At 32.5% G+C, this 15,337-nt stretch overlaps 1 protein-coding gene across 4 annotated transcripts; it reads right to left on the bottom strand.

The window, feature by feature from the left end:
• Nucleotides 1–7,085: 7,085 nt before the first annotated feature.
• Nucleotides 7,086–13,013, bottom strand: LOC113703378 (F-box protein AUF2). 4 transcript variants are annotated; one of them, XM_072055626.1, is made up of 4 exons: nucleotides 12,819–13,013; nucleotides 11,516–11,598; nucleotides 8,507–8,622; nucleotides 7,086–8,359 (listed from the first exon to the last, which is right to left on the bottom strand). In XM_072055626.1, the coding sequence occupies exon 4, from the start codon at nucleotides 8,353–8,355 to the stop codon at nucleotides 7,297–7,299; it is 1,059 nt and encodes a 352-aa protein (XP_071911727.1). In that variant the 5' UTR covers nucleotides 8,356–8,359; nucleotides 8,507–8,622; nucleotides 11,516–11,598; nucleotides 12,819–13,013; the 3' UTR covers nucleotides 7,086–7,296. The 4 variants fall into 4 exon arrangements, with proteins under 4 accessions (XP_071911727.1, XP_027080538.1, XP_027080522.1 ...); XM_027224737.2 differs by having other exon boundaries at nucleotides 8,507–8,587; XM_027224721.2 differs by lacking the exon at nucleotides 8,507–8,622.
• Nucleotides 13,014–15,337: the final 2,324 nt, after the last annotated feature.

Genomic DNA, 15,337 nt, shown 5'->3' with positions numbered 1-15,337 from the left:
CAAATTACAGGTCAATAAAAGCCAAGTATGACCGAAACAATTATGTATTCTTTGTTTGTTTGGATTGCGGTTTTTCGCAGAAAAATTTTTACATTTTTCGTGAATAAAATTTTCAATTATCTTTTTAGTTTTATCTCACATATATCAAATCGTTATAGTATATTTTTCTATAAAAACTTCTAAAAATAACAATCTAAATAGAAGTATTTAATATTGAAATATTTTCAGGCTGTATTTAGTTAAAAATTGAATTGACTCAATAAAAAGTGCTCCAATTCATCAAGTAATTCGAGTCGGCTACCAATCACGAGTCCGCTGCAATTCATCAAGTTTCCACCGATTTTTCATGCATGTGGGTCGATGTGGGCACGCTGACTCTTCTCTCTCTTTAGTGAAAATCTTTTCTTGATCTTTTCTGTCTTTGAAACAGATGGGATGGTGGTTCTTTTGCACTGGGTTTTACAGCCCAACGATCTTTTCTTGCCAGCGGAGACCAACACCATCAAATCCTCGTCAATTTGCAAATGCAAGTTTTCTAACTTGAGATAACCCGCAGGCTCAGAAATTTTCTTTTGAAAAAAAGGGCTGAGGAACTTTTATAAAAAAAAAAAAAAAAGAAAAAGTGGCTGCCCCGGCAATTAAAAAAAAATTAAAAACATTGTTGCCTGTCGTTAACACAGCAGGCATAGTTTTAGAGATGGACTTTGTCAGCGTTACATTTGCCAGATTTTTTAATTTTTAGGTAATATTCTAAGGAATTAGCCCAAATTTGTAGAGGACAAGCCCTCAAGCAATTACCTAAGTTTTTTTTTTTTTTTAATTATACTTGACTAGGCATGTCAATAGATATGGTTTGGGTTCGATCCCGTTAATGTAGATCTAGACCCATTAAATTTAATTAGATCTAGACCAAACCCGAACCCTTATGTGTCTGAAAAAATAAATCCAAACCTAAACCCTCTTGTATCTAGGTATTCAATGCGTACCTGCTGTATTTTTCCAAAATATTAAAAATATATAAATTTCAAAAAGTATAAACACCATCTAATTTTTATTTTTACATAATAAAATTAATATTCAAGAAGTTGAATGCAATATTATGAACTCAAAAAATAACTATTATCGATTGCTTAGATTTATTTTTAAAACTTTAACTATATTTACGTCCAATCTTTAATTTATTTGCCTTTACTTTTTCTCCTTTTCCTGAAAAAATTTGCACTGATTACAATCTGGACAAGTACATTGGATCTATATTGTATCTGAATAAAATCCATCTATTGACATGTCTATACTTGACCATGTCTTATGGACCTTAGAAAAGCAGAAAGCTGAAAGATGTTTCTGACTATATTGAGTTTCTTTGTGGAATATTTGGTCACGCTGTCAATTTTAACAACATGGATCTGTCAAGAAAATATGAGAAAAATGCAGTTTTGGTACCTAAACTTTGACGCACGAGCGGTTTTAGTCCCCAAATTTTGGACGAAAACAAATTTGGTACCCGAACTTTCAAATTTTGAGCACATTAAGTACCCTTGACGATTTTTTTCCAAATTATTACCGGAAAAAGCCATGTGATAGTCACATGTCCGGCCGAAATGGAATTAAAAAAGGCCAAAAATGCAGTTTTGGTACCTAAACTTTGACGCACAAGCGGTTTTAATCCCCAAATTTTTGACGAAAACAAATTTGGTACTCGAACTTTCAAATTTTGAACACATTAAATACCCTTGATGATTTTTTCTCAAATTATTATCGAAAAAAGCCATATGACAGTCACGTGTCCGGCCACAATTGTATAAAAAAAGGCCCAAAAAATGTCAAATGCCATTATAATACTAAGTATTAAATTTAAGGACTAATAGCGTAATAAAGAAAAAATTCAAGGACTAAATAACATCACATGAGTCAACAAAACCCAAGAAATGATACAAATGAGCTCCAATTCCAGACAAATTTTGTGACTTGATTCTTAGATTAATGTACTGGAATTGGAGCTCATTTGTATCGGTTCTTGGGTTTTGTTGACTTATGTGATGTTATTTAGCCCTTGAATTTTTTCTTTATTACGCTATTAGTCCTTAAATTTCATACTTAGTATTATAATGGCATTTGACATTTTTTGGCCTTTTTTTAAATACAATTATGGCTTGACACGTGACTGTCATATAGATTTTTTTGGTAACAATTTGGAAAAAAATCATCAAGGGTACTTAATGTACTCAAAATTTGAAAGTTCAAGTGCCAAATTTGTTTTTGTCCAAAATTTGGGGACTAAAACCGCTCATGCGTCAAAGTTTAGGTACCAAAACTGCATTTTGACCTTTTTTTTTTCCATTTTCGCCGGACACCTGACAGTCACATGGATGTTTCCGGTAACAATTTGGGAAAAAATCGTCAAGGGTATTTAATGTGCTCAAAATTTGAAAGTTCGGGTACCAAATTTGTTTTCGTCCAAAATTTGGGGACTAAAACTGCTCGTGCGTCAAAGTTTAGGTACCAAAACTGCATTTTTCTCAGAAAATATTTAACAACATGGAGACAGAATCTTCTGGCAACTATTTGCGAAGATTTTGAACATATATTACAGTATTGTTTGTAGAACAAGTCATAACTTTGAGTAACAGAATCTTTTGGCAACTATTTGCAAAGATTTTGAACATATATTATTGTTTTTAGAACAAGTCAAAACTTTGAGTAACTATGTGAGAAAATCAAGAATTTACGTCTCAAAATGCATTTTTTAGGATGCTAGGATAGGAGAAATTGTAAATAAGAGTTCCTATGTTGAAATTTAAAAAAAAAAAAACCTATCTAAGAAAGGATTAATTGCACTTTGCACCTCTCAACTATAAGTTTATAACAAATTTGGACTCTGCATCCCAAACTTTCAATTTTCACAACTCACTACCTTCAACTTCTAATTTTTTGCACCATTTGAATTCAAGGTAACCCCCAAAGTCAGAAAAGAGCAATTGTCTGACCGATTTATTCTCAATTTCTTACTGAACTTTCAAAAGTATCCCACAGTCCACAGAGGCAAGTTTCTAGAAAAACTTGGTTCATGTTTAGGAATCGGAATTGTAATTGAAATCATTTACAAAAAATTAGTATGGGTTTTGGACAAAGGTATGATTACAAATGGGGGTGCTTGGTAAATATTGGTAAGGAATGGGTATCAAATTTAATATTCAATTTTTTACCTTTAATTTCTTTTTTCTTTTCATATCTTTTTTCTTCCTCGTTCAAATGCTTATCCCACATACCCATCCACCATATATATATTCATATATAAATATTAATTTTCTGTTTAAAATATATTTATAAATATTTATAAATATAAATATAAATATAAATATATTTATATAAATATAAATATATTTATATTTATATAAATATATAAATATATTTATTTCAATTTTGTTTTATAATATGTATATTAATATATATTAATATGTATATTTCAATTATGTATATTATATATATAAATTATAGTAATATTAATATGTATATTTCAATTATGTATATTATATATATTATATCAATTGAAATAAATAATATATATTTATATATAAATATTTTTGTTTAAAATATATTTATAAATTTATTTATATTTATATTTATATAAATATATAAATATATTTATATTTATATTTATATAAATTTATAAATATATTTATTTCAATTTTGTTTTATAATATGTATATTTCAATTATGTATATTATATATATAAATTATAGTAATATTAATATGTATATTTCAATTATGTCTATTATATATATTATATCAAATGAAATAAATAATATATATTTATATATAAATATTTTTGTTTAAAATATATTTATATATCTTTATAAATTTATTTATATATATTTATATAAATATATAAATATATTTATTTCAATTTTGTTTTATAATATGTATATTTCAATTAATATTTATATTTTATTATATATATAAATTATATTAATATTAATATGTATATTAGATATATTATATCAATTGAAATAAATATATATATATTTATATATAAGTATAAATATTTATAAATATATATTTCAATTTTTTATAATATGTATATTAATATATATATTTATATATATATTAAATCGGGGAAAAAACTCAGACAAGATCTTCTCCGAACAAATCAGTCACCAAACAAGAGATTCAGGCAGAATCTGCTTCAACAAAATTGGTCATTCATGAAATTGAAATCAGGATTGACCAAAAAGCAGCCTATATCCATGCCAAGAAGATTCTTACAATCTATCCAGAAAAATACCTTTTCAAACTTTTTACCCAATTCATCCCAAAAACTCCTACTCCAAAAACCTATTTCTCAAACTTACTTTTCAAACCTTTAGAAGACCAAAAACTTTGGATTGAACAATACTTTCCAATTCCTTTACCCAAACAAGAGTTCGAAATTCGAAGAACTTCTTTGATCAATACCATACAAAACTTCCAAGGGTCTTCTACCCTGAATAAATCATATTCAAACCCTTTTTCAAAAAATTATACTTTCAACCGAAAAAACACCCAAAAACTATACCACCCTCAAATGATTCATTCTGATACTTTCAGAATAAAGTCTAATATCCTTCAACATTCATACAATAAGGAAGACATCTATGAATGGAGCATAGATGAAATGATCAGATGCAATCCTCCTATGACATCTCAACAGATGACAACTACAGCTATGTTTAATCAAACATTACATGGCTGCAATCAACTAATTGCTCATGTCCTATTCATAGGATTTATTGGGCAATCCAAAAGATGGTGGGAAGAACATCTCATCATTGAAGACAAAAATATTATTCACGATATTCTAGTCACAACCAACAGGGATGAATCTGATCTACAAGATGGGAACATCCTGCCAGAAACAATGTTATTCAATATCAATTCTGATGATGATTCTGGAGCTGTCCAAGGGGATTCATCAAAACTATTCCCAAGCTCCAGAAGATATCAATACATATTCTTGATGAAATCAGACAGGGACAAAGATTTCGTCAAAGGCCTTCTTGAAATCCAATACAAGAAGATTAAGTCTTGGAAAGAAACAACTGGTGAACAGAACCAACAAGCTGACTGGTTTCCCAATCCGACGGAAGATCAGTCCCAAGGAAGAAATCTTGGATCTTTTTACAAACAGTTTGGGCCATTGAATTACCATACAAGGCCCAATAAACAACCCCAACCTATGGGTTTCAAAACCCTTTTTCCTTCTACAAAACAGCTAGCCTTATCCATTTTCAATAATATATTAATATACATATTATAAAACAAAATTGAAATAAAAAATATTATATATATAAATAAATAAATATTAATATATAGAAACAGAGCTAGTATATATTTAAAAAAAATCCCAAAAATAATATTTTTTTTTTTAAGATTTTGGAATCAAATGTGGGATTCATCAAAACCCTCCAATCTACTTGGGTATGGAGAGTGGCTGATTTTTCATGAATCATTCCAAGATTTCAAAACCTATACCCATTAGCCAAGCAACAATTTTGGGACTCAATCCAATTCTTGATTCCTATACCCTCCAACCAAGCACCCCCTTAATTCATTTACAATCAAAACCTTCATTTTCATCTTCATCTTCTTAATGAACAAACAAGGGTTATTAAACAAAAACAAAAAAAGGGGCCCAACAATGAATAATTTAAACAATTTAGAAGTTAATATATGATTGAAAAATAGTGAAATAACCAATTTACATCATTTTACTTTTGAGTTTTAACAGAAAACCTTCATACATTTACAGTCACAATTTTTTGCAATTTACCACAGATAGCTTAATATCATCATTCCTTAAAATTAACTAAAAAATTCGTTCCCTCAAATTAAAAAGACTTTATCTTCTTATTCCCAAAACAAGATCTCTGACGTTAGCTGAAACAGAGAGAGAGCCAAATCCATATATCCAAATTAGCCTAATCATCTTACATATGCACGTTGCTGTTGACTTTTTTTTTTTTTTTTTTGGGTATAAATTATCTCCCTTAAATCCAACGGCACCATAGGTGACCAATACTTAAAGACTCTCTGACTTCGAAGGTGGTGGGGGGGGGGGTGGTTAATTATCTAGATTCTAGTGCTATTTTCATTATATTCAACTGTTAGGAATATAAAATAATTAATTAACCAAAGCTGTATTAGGTGTTAACGGCAACTGATTAGTAGGAATTCGTCAACTATATTCTAATAGCATGAACATAATTCTAAACATTTTTTTTTTAAAAGATTGTATTAGGGATTGTGTTGACTTGCACTCATCAAATTTATCTTGTAGAAAAGAATTTCACATACTTTTACAGTTAGTAAAATCTATCCTTATTCTACTAGATAAAAAGCTTAATCTAAAATATATTAGGTCACAGATATAAAGTAGCCTATTCATTTTTCTATTTTGGTTGCCAAAAAGATGCATTTAATTTAAGAGTAAATCTTATATACACTGACTGACAGTGCATACACTATCACTGTTGAAGCCATAACACATGTGCAAAACTTGGATTTCAAACATTAAAGCTTAATTTGCACCTTACATCTGCAATTTTAATAGCCAAACTAAAAGGTTAAATGAGGCAAAAATTGGTAAAGCACAAGCCAGCAATGTCTAAGATGTGTTTCCAAATCAATGTCCTATGCTTGTAAATTGATCTAATACACATGCTGTTCTTTTAATTACATTTGTCCAATCCTTCAAATGTTTATGTTTTTGTGCCTGCCCCTGTAAGATGGACACCACCTTTTGAGTAGAAGTACTAGGTAAAGTCTGCTGAACAATAATTATGAATAGTGTTATACATGCTCAATAACCCACACTTAAAAAAGAGTCTTCGACTTCAAAGAGCAGAAACTTTCCAAGTATTGGAAAGACTTTGACAAGAAAGAGCATGAAATTTCAGATACTTTATAACAGGGAAGGGGTAAAATTTCCTTTTACAACTAAAAAAAGTAAAGCACAAAGATGATAGAGGTAGGCACTGCCACACTTGTATTCTGCACAATATGGAACAAACACAGCAGACAAATCAGGCAATTTATCCACTTTCACATTGCAACAAATTGTAGAACTTGTATAAACTTATCAGATGCTATACTGACATCAAAAATAGAATTACAACAATCTTTAAATATTATCCAACTTGGTCAAGAATAATAAGGGTGTACTACAAGTAAGAGGTGCATATTTTCTCTTTTCTCTATGAAGTAAAACAATAGTAAAACAGAATGAGGGGATCCCTAGTTCACGGTTACAGCGAGATTTCATGCTACAGCATCCTCAGCAGCTCTTGGAACCAGGTGCATCCTTTCTTTGTGGTTCACTAACATTTCTCTTACAGTTTCCCTAAACACCTCTTCATCATCATATTGCCATGCCAATAAAGCACTGTTGTCATCAACATCTTCATCACCTGCAGAGGGCTCTTCTTTAGGCTTGAAAATCAAAAGAATAACACCCTTCAAGAGGTATCCTAATGCAGGCAAACGTACAACAGGCACATAGCCAACCTTAAATATATGAGGTATCTTGACTTCTTCAAATATCTGCTCCAAGTCTTTATTTCTAAAGCTATTTTTTAACTCAAGAAGCTGTTCATCTTGTATGCACAACCGCCCCTGTTTCTCAGAGTCTGTTATTGTCACACTATGAAGCATTGAGTGATGCTCAACTAACATATATAGAATAGTTTGTCTTACAACAGTCTCTTGGCAACAGCCATATGCCCTGTATAGACTATGCTCCAACTCACTTTCGGTAAGACTCCATGTAACATCTCCAACTTCTTGATCTTGACTAAGTTCCTGCTTGGTTTTCTTCTCAATTGAAGTAGGTAAAAGAGCCACGACATATTCCAGTTCAGGTCCAAACTTTGTCTTCCACTCAAGCGGCGTGGATGATGATGTTTCCACATATGAGAACTTGATGTGGACAGATTTTAGATCTTTAAATTTCCTGAGGCAATTGATAAACTTCAGTGTCTGGCGCAAGCATGTTATGTCCATTTTTGGAGTTATTTGGTTTTGAGGGGACATTTTCTTATCAAAAGCATTCTGGATGTGTGCGAGATCTTCAGATACCTCACATTCTTTGCTAATAAAAGTCACCGTAACATTGTGCACAAGGGTGATCACAGATGCAAAGCGCTTGCAGACTAATGAGCATTGACAAACATATTTGAAATCTGGCATCTTGGTGAAGATGGAGAGAAGCAGCTCATCTGGGAGGCGCTGAAACTCATCCACTTTTACTTCGGACTTGGATTTCCTATTTCTCTTCGGTGTTGGCACAACCTTGTCACAGCATCTATCTTTCCTTTTCATTTTTCTGCAACCAAATTCTCATCTGTAATGAACAATAGTACTGCCATAGAGGAGCAATATGCGTTGATTCTATGTTTTGCCTTCCAAGGTGTCAAGGCTTCAATCAATGTGCATATCAGAAAAAAAAGAAAACTAAAGCACATTAAATTACCAAAAGAATCTCCTTCTTTTCAGACACCAGGTTGTGTCTTCTTCTTTTCTTTGTTCCAGCAATTCAATTGTCTTTTGACTTCTAAAGAAAGGTTATGAGCTAGAGAGAACTCAACTCTAAAACATGGTAGGTCCATATACTTGATGTCATCATAAAAGTATATACACACAAGGCAGCTTGTAGTATACGTACATAAACAAGCTTGAATATAGGGAAGGAAAAAGGAGCAACCAGAAAGGAGAAATCCTCATTCCTCTAAATGCTAGGCGAAGAATCATGTCATGTTCTAATTTTCATACATGACAAACAAATTATTTCATTTTGTCTTCTTTAATTACATCTTGATCATCCAAAAATTTCACTTCATCCCCAAATGGAACCAAACACAAAGTCACACAAATGAAAAGCATTAAGCTTTCAGGACACTCACAAGAAATCACTTGCATGATAATCAGCCTAGCATACAATTTTTTATTAGATTTTAATATTCTTTTACAACTCAGTCAAATCATTTTTGAGCTTCCTATGGTGTGAAAGTGGTCGAAAATCAGATTGATAACAATATTAGCATTAATGTAAGATCTTTAACTCAAGGACCAAAGCTTTGGACACATTGATGCATCACCAAAAATGAGTGTGAACACGATGGAGTCAACAACAAAAAAGAGTGATAGGAAAAGGAAGCAATAGAGATGCTAGAAAAAGAAAATGAGAAAGGGAGACAGTGGAAGAATTTTCATTATTCTATACATATATACATCTCAGCACAGCAGAGCAAAATATTCATGCCATTTGAACATGGGACTCTATAAATCATCCATACAGAAGAAAAAATATGGAGTCGAACACTAAATAGGGATTACCACACTTAGTAGCTAAGGGAAGTTTAAAAAGAAGGAAAGTACATTCTAAGAACAGTGAGATCCTACTTTGGCTCTTCGACACTAAAAGCTTGACTCCATGTGCCTCTAGCTATAGAGTATATGAACTTTAAAATATGAACTAGTTTTCTTAACATTACCACTCAACAAAATAAACTAAGACTCCTATAACAGGCTTTTAATACCATCAAGTACCAATAACACTTTCCTTTAACTTGTAAAGATCCTAAAGATCATTGGTCTTAGGTTCCTAAAGATCCTCAAGGGCTATTCCTTCTGGTCATTAAGGGGGTGCCGCATCACACTCTCCAACTAAGTGATGTAACAGAACACAAAGAATTCTCATGATAGCATTGTTACACAATCAACAATCACAATTTCACAAGGAAATCACTACGTTATCATTTGCATGCAAAGAACTAAAACACGCAGATCCAGAGGTGATTAGTCAAAAGAATATCAATGCCATGTAGCACAAAATGGAAACTGGAGTTCATGATTGCCAGCAGAGAAGATTGGGTTGCCTTTTAGTGTTAAGTTCTGAAAGCAAAACAGCAAAGTACATCTTCGAAAAATTAGTTTTCATAAACAGTTACTGTTTAAGGAAAAATAATTTATAAACAACTAAGGAAGTTATATCTTAAATAAAGTCCACACAAAATAATTACCTAACATGGTACTTCTTTCTTTCTCAAACTTTTTGGTGAGTACATAAAAAGAAAACAATGCCTCTGACAACAAGTCGAAAATTTAATAAGGACAACCATAATGGTAAAAAGAATTCAACCAAGAATGAACATTTTTCTAAATTGGTCTTGTACCCTGCTCTACATATTTTATTGTTTTTGCCATTTCCTATCAATACAGTTCATTTCTTTCACAATTTTCCAAGAGCAAGCATCCTTGAACTGTCAGGGAAAACTCAAATTATCACTTAGAGAACACTAGTTTGATTATTGCATCTTTCAAACCTACATTTACACAGGTCCTGGAAACATTGACCTCAAAAACTAAAAGAAAATCAAACTTTTAAACTATCAAAGAAGTTGTGTTCAGATGTTATTCCTTTAGCTTCTCATGTGGGTGGAAACAGCTCCTTCTCATCCATTTGATGACATCATAAAACCAAATAGCAAAGACTTAATTATATTAGCATTCCCCAGCATTCTTTTTCTGCCACAATACCACCAGTATCTCAGACTTTTGAAATTAACCACAACCTATGGCAGAAGATTCAAATGGAGTTAATTTGTTAAATGTATTAATCACATGCATTGCAAAGAAAAAAAAAGCAATGAAGCACTTTCTGCTTTGTAGTAAAAGATCTACTCCACTGGCTCCACAAAAAAAAAAAAAAAAAAAGGAAAAGTAAGACTGGAGCATCGACAATTTCTAATTATCCTCACCCCCAACCTTCCTATTCTCGTAACCACCTTTCTATCATACCCTATCTTCCAAATTCAGTCACCTATTTGTATGCTTTGAGTGTTTGGTGTCTCTATAAGGGATCCCGTGTTCTATTTATGTGTAATGGTGTCTATAAGTGATTGAGTTTTCTATGGGTGTGTGACTGCACATCCATGTCCCTGTTGATTGTAAGCTCCTATGTCTGAAACTGTGCAAGCGGCTATGCTTATTTACTTCATCTGTGCAGGCATGTATCTTTGATAGATATGAGGGGCAGAAAGTGGAAGAGAAAGAGAAAGGAATGGATGGGGAACAGAGAAAGGGAATAAAAAAGAGGAAGAGGAAGGAAGGTCTTAGGATGAGGATGGATAAGGTGAAAGTTTGTGTTTACTGTTAATCTGCCACCCCTTATAATTCAAGATCTTGAAATCAATAAATGATATCTGCTTGAGGACCTTTGGAGAGTTTGCACTATGTTAGCCTTTATCAATGAAAAGAATTTCTCACTGCAGCTTGGGCAGAAACATTGGTAGACAAAAGCAAATTAAACCTAAATGAATCTAAATAAGATACAAAAGTCGAAATGGGGTCTAATCATATGGTAAGCACCATGGGAAAAACATAAGTGCACACAACACATAGTTGCCAAAGGCACGACACAGGCAAAAAGGATACTTGTCCACAACTCATCAAATGACAGACAAAAACTTAACCCTAGTACCTCTCTGTGTGTCTTCTCCACATCAACTGCAACCAAGTAGCTCCATCTTCACTTGTAACTCACTTTTCACAGACAGACACAACCTGCACTACCTTTGCATGTCAATTCTAAATACAGCATGGACATTAGCAGTACGAAAAGTAGTTGTGCACCATAGTTCTTGGCTTTCATGCATGCTTTCCTTCTTTTCTTTTTTCAAGGTTATGAACTATTGCACACACATACAAATGTGTACGATCATTTTTTGTTGCAGTAAATATAAATTTGCCATTCACGCAATTTACATTTATCAATATTTTTCTAGAAATGGTTATTAATGACCTACTAAAGGTTTCTAAATGGAAATTTTTTGCGCTTGATCCAATTTAATGTCGAGTTCCCCAACTCATTTTGGTATAATATTATTCTCTTTCTGAAACTGTCTCAAAAAGAATTGCAACTAATGTGACTGATTACTGTTTACTATCCAGTATATTGCATCATCACATTTAAGAATCCCATCAATCTTGGGAATTCATCTTTCTACTTTAGATGTACGAGTATAGGTAGACATATAATCATAGATTTTAATTACTTATACAGATAACCAAAAGCATTAAAAGCATTAAACGACCATACAGATCCTACATGTTGTAAGCTTTCAGCTTAAAGCCAAGTATGCATAACGTGCATTTGAATCTATGTTACATTGACACATGAATAGGTGACCAGATCCAAAATAACAAACAAACATAAAAAAAAAGGAAAAAAAAAAAACAGCTAACTCCACAAACATCACTAGCAAAATTCCTAATATTCTGTGCATGCAAAATTTAAGCATTGAAACTTTTACCATCTCGGAAAAGTGAAATGTAGTTTACTCAAAAATCATGATAGCTATTTTCTCCTAAATAGCAAGAAAATCAACAAGTCTTAGCGTTCATGCCAAAACAAAGCATGGGATAGTCCTAATTCCTCAAAGCAGATTAAAAATTTCACCCAAACGTCAAATAAAAACATAGAAACAACAGCAAGGACACCCCAGAAAATTGGGGTAGAAATAAACCCAAAATTCATTTTCCTTATTTACTCTGTTGTTGTTAATCCTAGTCTAAACTCAGAACAAAAGAATCAAAATAATCACTTAAAACATGAAATTCACACAGAAAGTAAGCTAAAAGAGTAAAATTTGGTAAGATTGAAGATGAGGGTAAGCATGTTTCTAATATTTACCATCTTAGGCAATTCAAGGCAAGAATTAAGAACTAAAATCAATAAGAATCATTAATTTATGATACAAATTAATGAGATAAAAGAAACATGCCTAAGATTTCATGGCTTTGAGAGCTGGTGAGAATCTTGATTTAGGGCTCTGGAGCTTAATTTGTTGGGAATGGGAAGCCGGACCACTACAGACAGCATAGATGGGATGTCGGGAAATTGGGAAGAGAGGGACGCCCATTTCGCTATGTCGTCATCTTGGGCAAATATTGCAAATGGCCCCTGTAGTTTGGCTTCAAGTCATTTTAGTCCCTTTAAACGAATCTAACTTTCGTTTTATATTTTTAAAGTCAACCTTGAATTTAAAGCTTAAATCCTATACGAGTTTGAAATTTGAGGTGGAACTTTTCCATCCTAAATTAGTTTAATATGCTTGAGAGATTGGTTTCTAATTTAATTCCTACTATTATTTATGGATAATATATACATAATTTTAATGTGATATGTTGGAGCTTGATTTAAGATCTTAGTGTTTTATTTAATTCCTAATATTATTTTACAAAATCACTTTTGTTTTGGTCCAAAAGAAGACTCTAAAGTCTAAGCACTTGACTAATGTTCCCACTAACTAAATTAGGTCTTATGATACATATCAATTTCAAACCTTTATGTGCTTTTGAAACCTATCTATAACCCCATGTAGTTTGGATTAAAAGGAATAAAGTGGCAGAAACCTTTTAAACTAACAATAATGTTTTGGGTATAAAGACAAATAATGTAGTCAGTAAAAGTGATTTCCCTCCTAGAGGTGGAATTTCATGCTCAAAATCAAGGGTGTAAATAAAACCTAACAAGTGAACTCTCTAGTGCTCAAACTTGTTTAATTATTTTGATGAGTTTGAAATTTCGTTCAAGTTTGATTTGTTTATTTCTCGAGTCGAGTTGGAACGAGCTTTTATTAAATCGAATTTAATTTAAGTTCAAGTAACTTAAACTTTTTATAGGTAAATTTTACTTATATGCTAATCGCATCGGACTCGAGCCAAACTTAAAATTTATCAAACACAAATTGCTAATCAACTTTAGTTTGATTAGTCGGTGAACCAAATTCAAACGAGTTTTTACCGAGCCAAGTTCGATTCAAATATCGAATAGATTGATCCGTATTTCAAGTATACCCAAAATATGTTTCTAGTTATAAAGGCCCAACTCCGTTTGAAGTCACCATTCCTATAAAATGCGGACAGATGCTTCAAGTTATAAAGGCCCGGCTCCATTTCAAATCACCATTCCTATAAATACGGCCAGTTGAGCCGAATTTTCTTTTCAGTTGTGTATTGCCTTGCCTAATATATTCAGCTGCACGTGTCAAACTGTCATAGCTGTATTGTTTAAATATTAATTAGTACATAAAGGAAATTAAAAAAAAAATACTTAAAGGAAACAGGGATTGGAGCCAAATTGAAATAAGTTTTCTTGTTCGAAAGGTTGAAACAATTTTTTTTTAACCACTGGGCCTCGGCCTAGCGGCCACCATTGGGAACTTAAGTTCCTTCGTGGGGTGTTGCTTGGGGTTTGAACAAGAAGCAGCGACATCAATTCTACCAGACACACCACAAAAACAGTAGTAATTGGCGTCTTCCCTTTTCTCCACTATCCCCTTCCCCAAGACCTCTCCTTGTAATGTAATAGGATTTCTAAAAAAAAAAGAACAATTTTTTTCTTGTTCCAACAGGGGGGCTAGATTGAAACATTTCTTTACTTTCATAGAAGTTCAATCAGTCAAAACTGCTTTTGAAGGCCAAAATGAAATGCAAACCTTATTTTTTCTAGCAATTCCAACCAGCTGATTTATAGACAAATCTATAACAATACAATCCATCTTAGATGTGGACTAAAACCCTACCCGTCATAGAATATTAACTTGAAGGAAAGGAAAACCAAAACAGCTTCCCTCACATAAACACATAAATATGTATTTATTAATTTCCTTTTTGGTATACAAATTTAGTGTATATACTAAATTCTTAACAAGTTCTATTAAAAATTTGGAGCCAAGGTTTCTCTCTCTTCTTTTTTTTTGTTGCTATAATAGTACCTAAAGTGACCTAATCTTATTATTTGAGGTAGAATAATAATTGAGTAATCGCTCCATTTGGATTAGATATTTTTAGGGATTTTTTGAAATATTTTATTGTAACTCTGTATATAAAAAACTTTTTAATATAAATATTTTTTGTGATTTTTTAAAGGTGTTTTTGGAATATATTATGAGGTACTTTTAAAGTTTAAAAATTTTTGTGATATTTTTTAAAAATTACGACCACCACCCTCTCCCTCCTCCTTCCTGTCTTTCTTCCTCCTCTCTCTCTTTCTTCCTTCTCCTTCCCCTTCCCTTCCCCCTCGAATCCGATCAAGGCTAGATCAAGGCCTTTGGTCATGACATCGCGGCCAGATCGCGGTCTTTCTGGTCATGATCTGGCCGTGGCTAGATCATAGGCTTTGGTCAAGGCCAGATTTATGGGGGAAGGGGAGCGGTGGGGGGGGGGGGGGCAGGAAAGGGGAGTAGGAAAAGGGAGAGAGAGGAAAGAGGAAAATGGAGGGGATGGTAGCGGTAGTGGG

Source organism: Coffea arabica, chromosome 1e (assembly GCF_036785885.1).
Source record: "Coffea arabica cultivar ET-39 chromosome 1e, Coffea Arabica ET-39 HiFi, whole genome shotgun sequence".
NCBI lineage: Eukaryota > Viridiplantae > Streptophyta > Magnoliopsida > Gentianales > Rubiaceae > Coffea > Coffea arabica.
The sequence above is the reverse complement of the archived record's forward strand: the minus strand, read 5'-3'. Positions and strand labels throughout refer to the sequence as shown.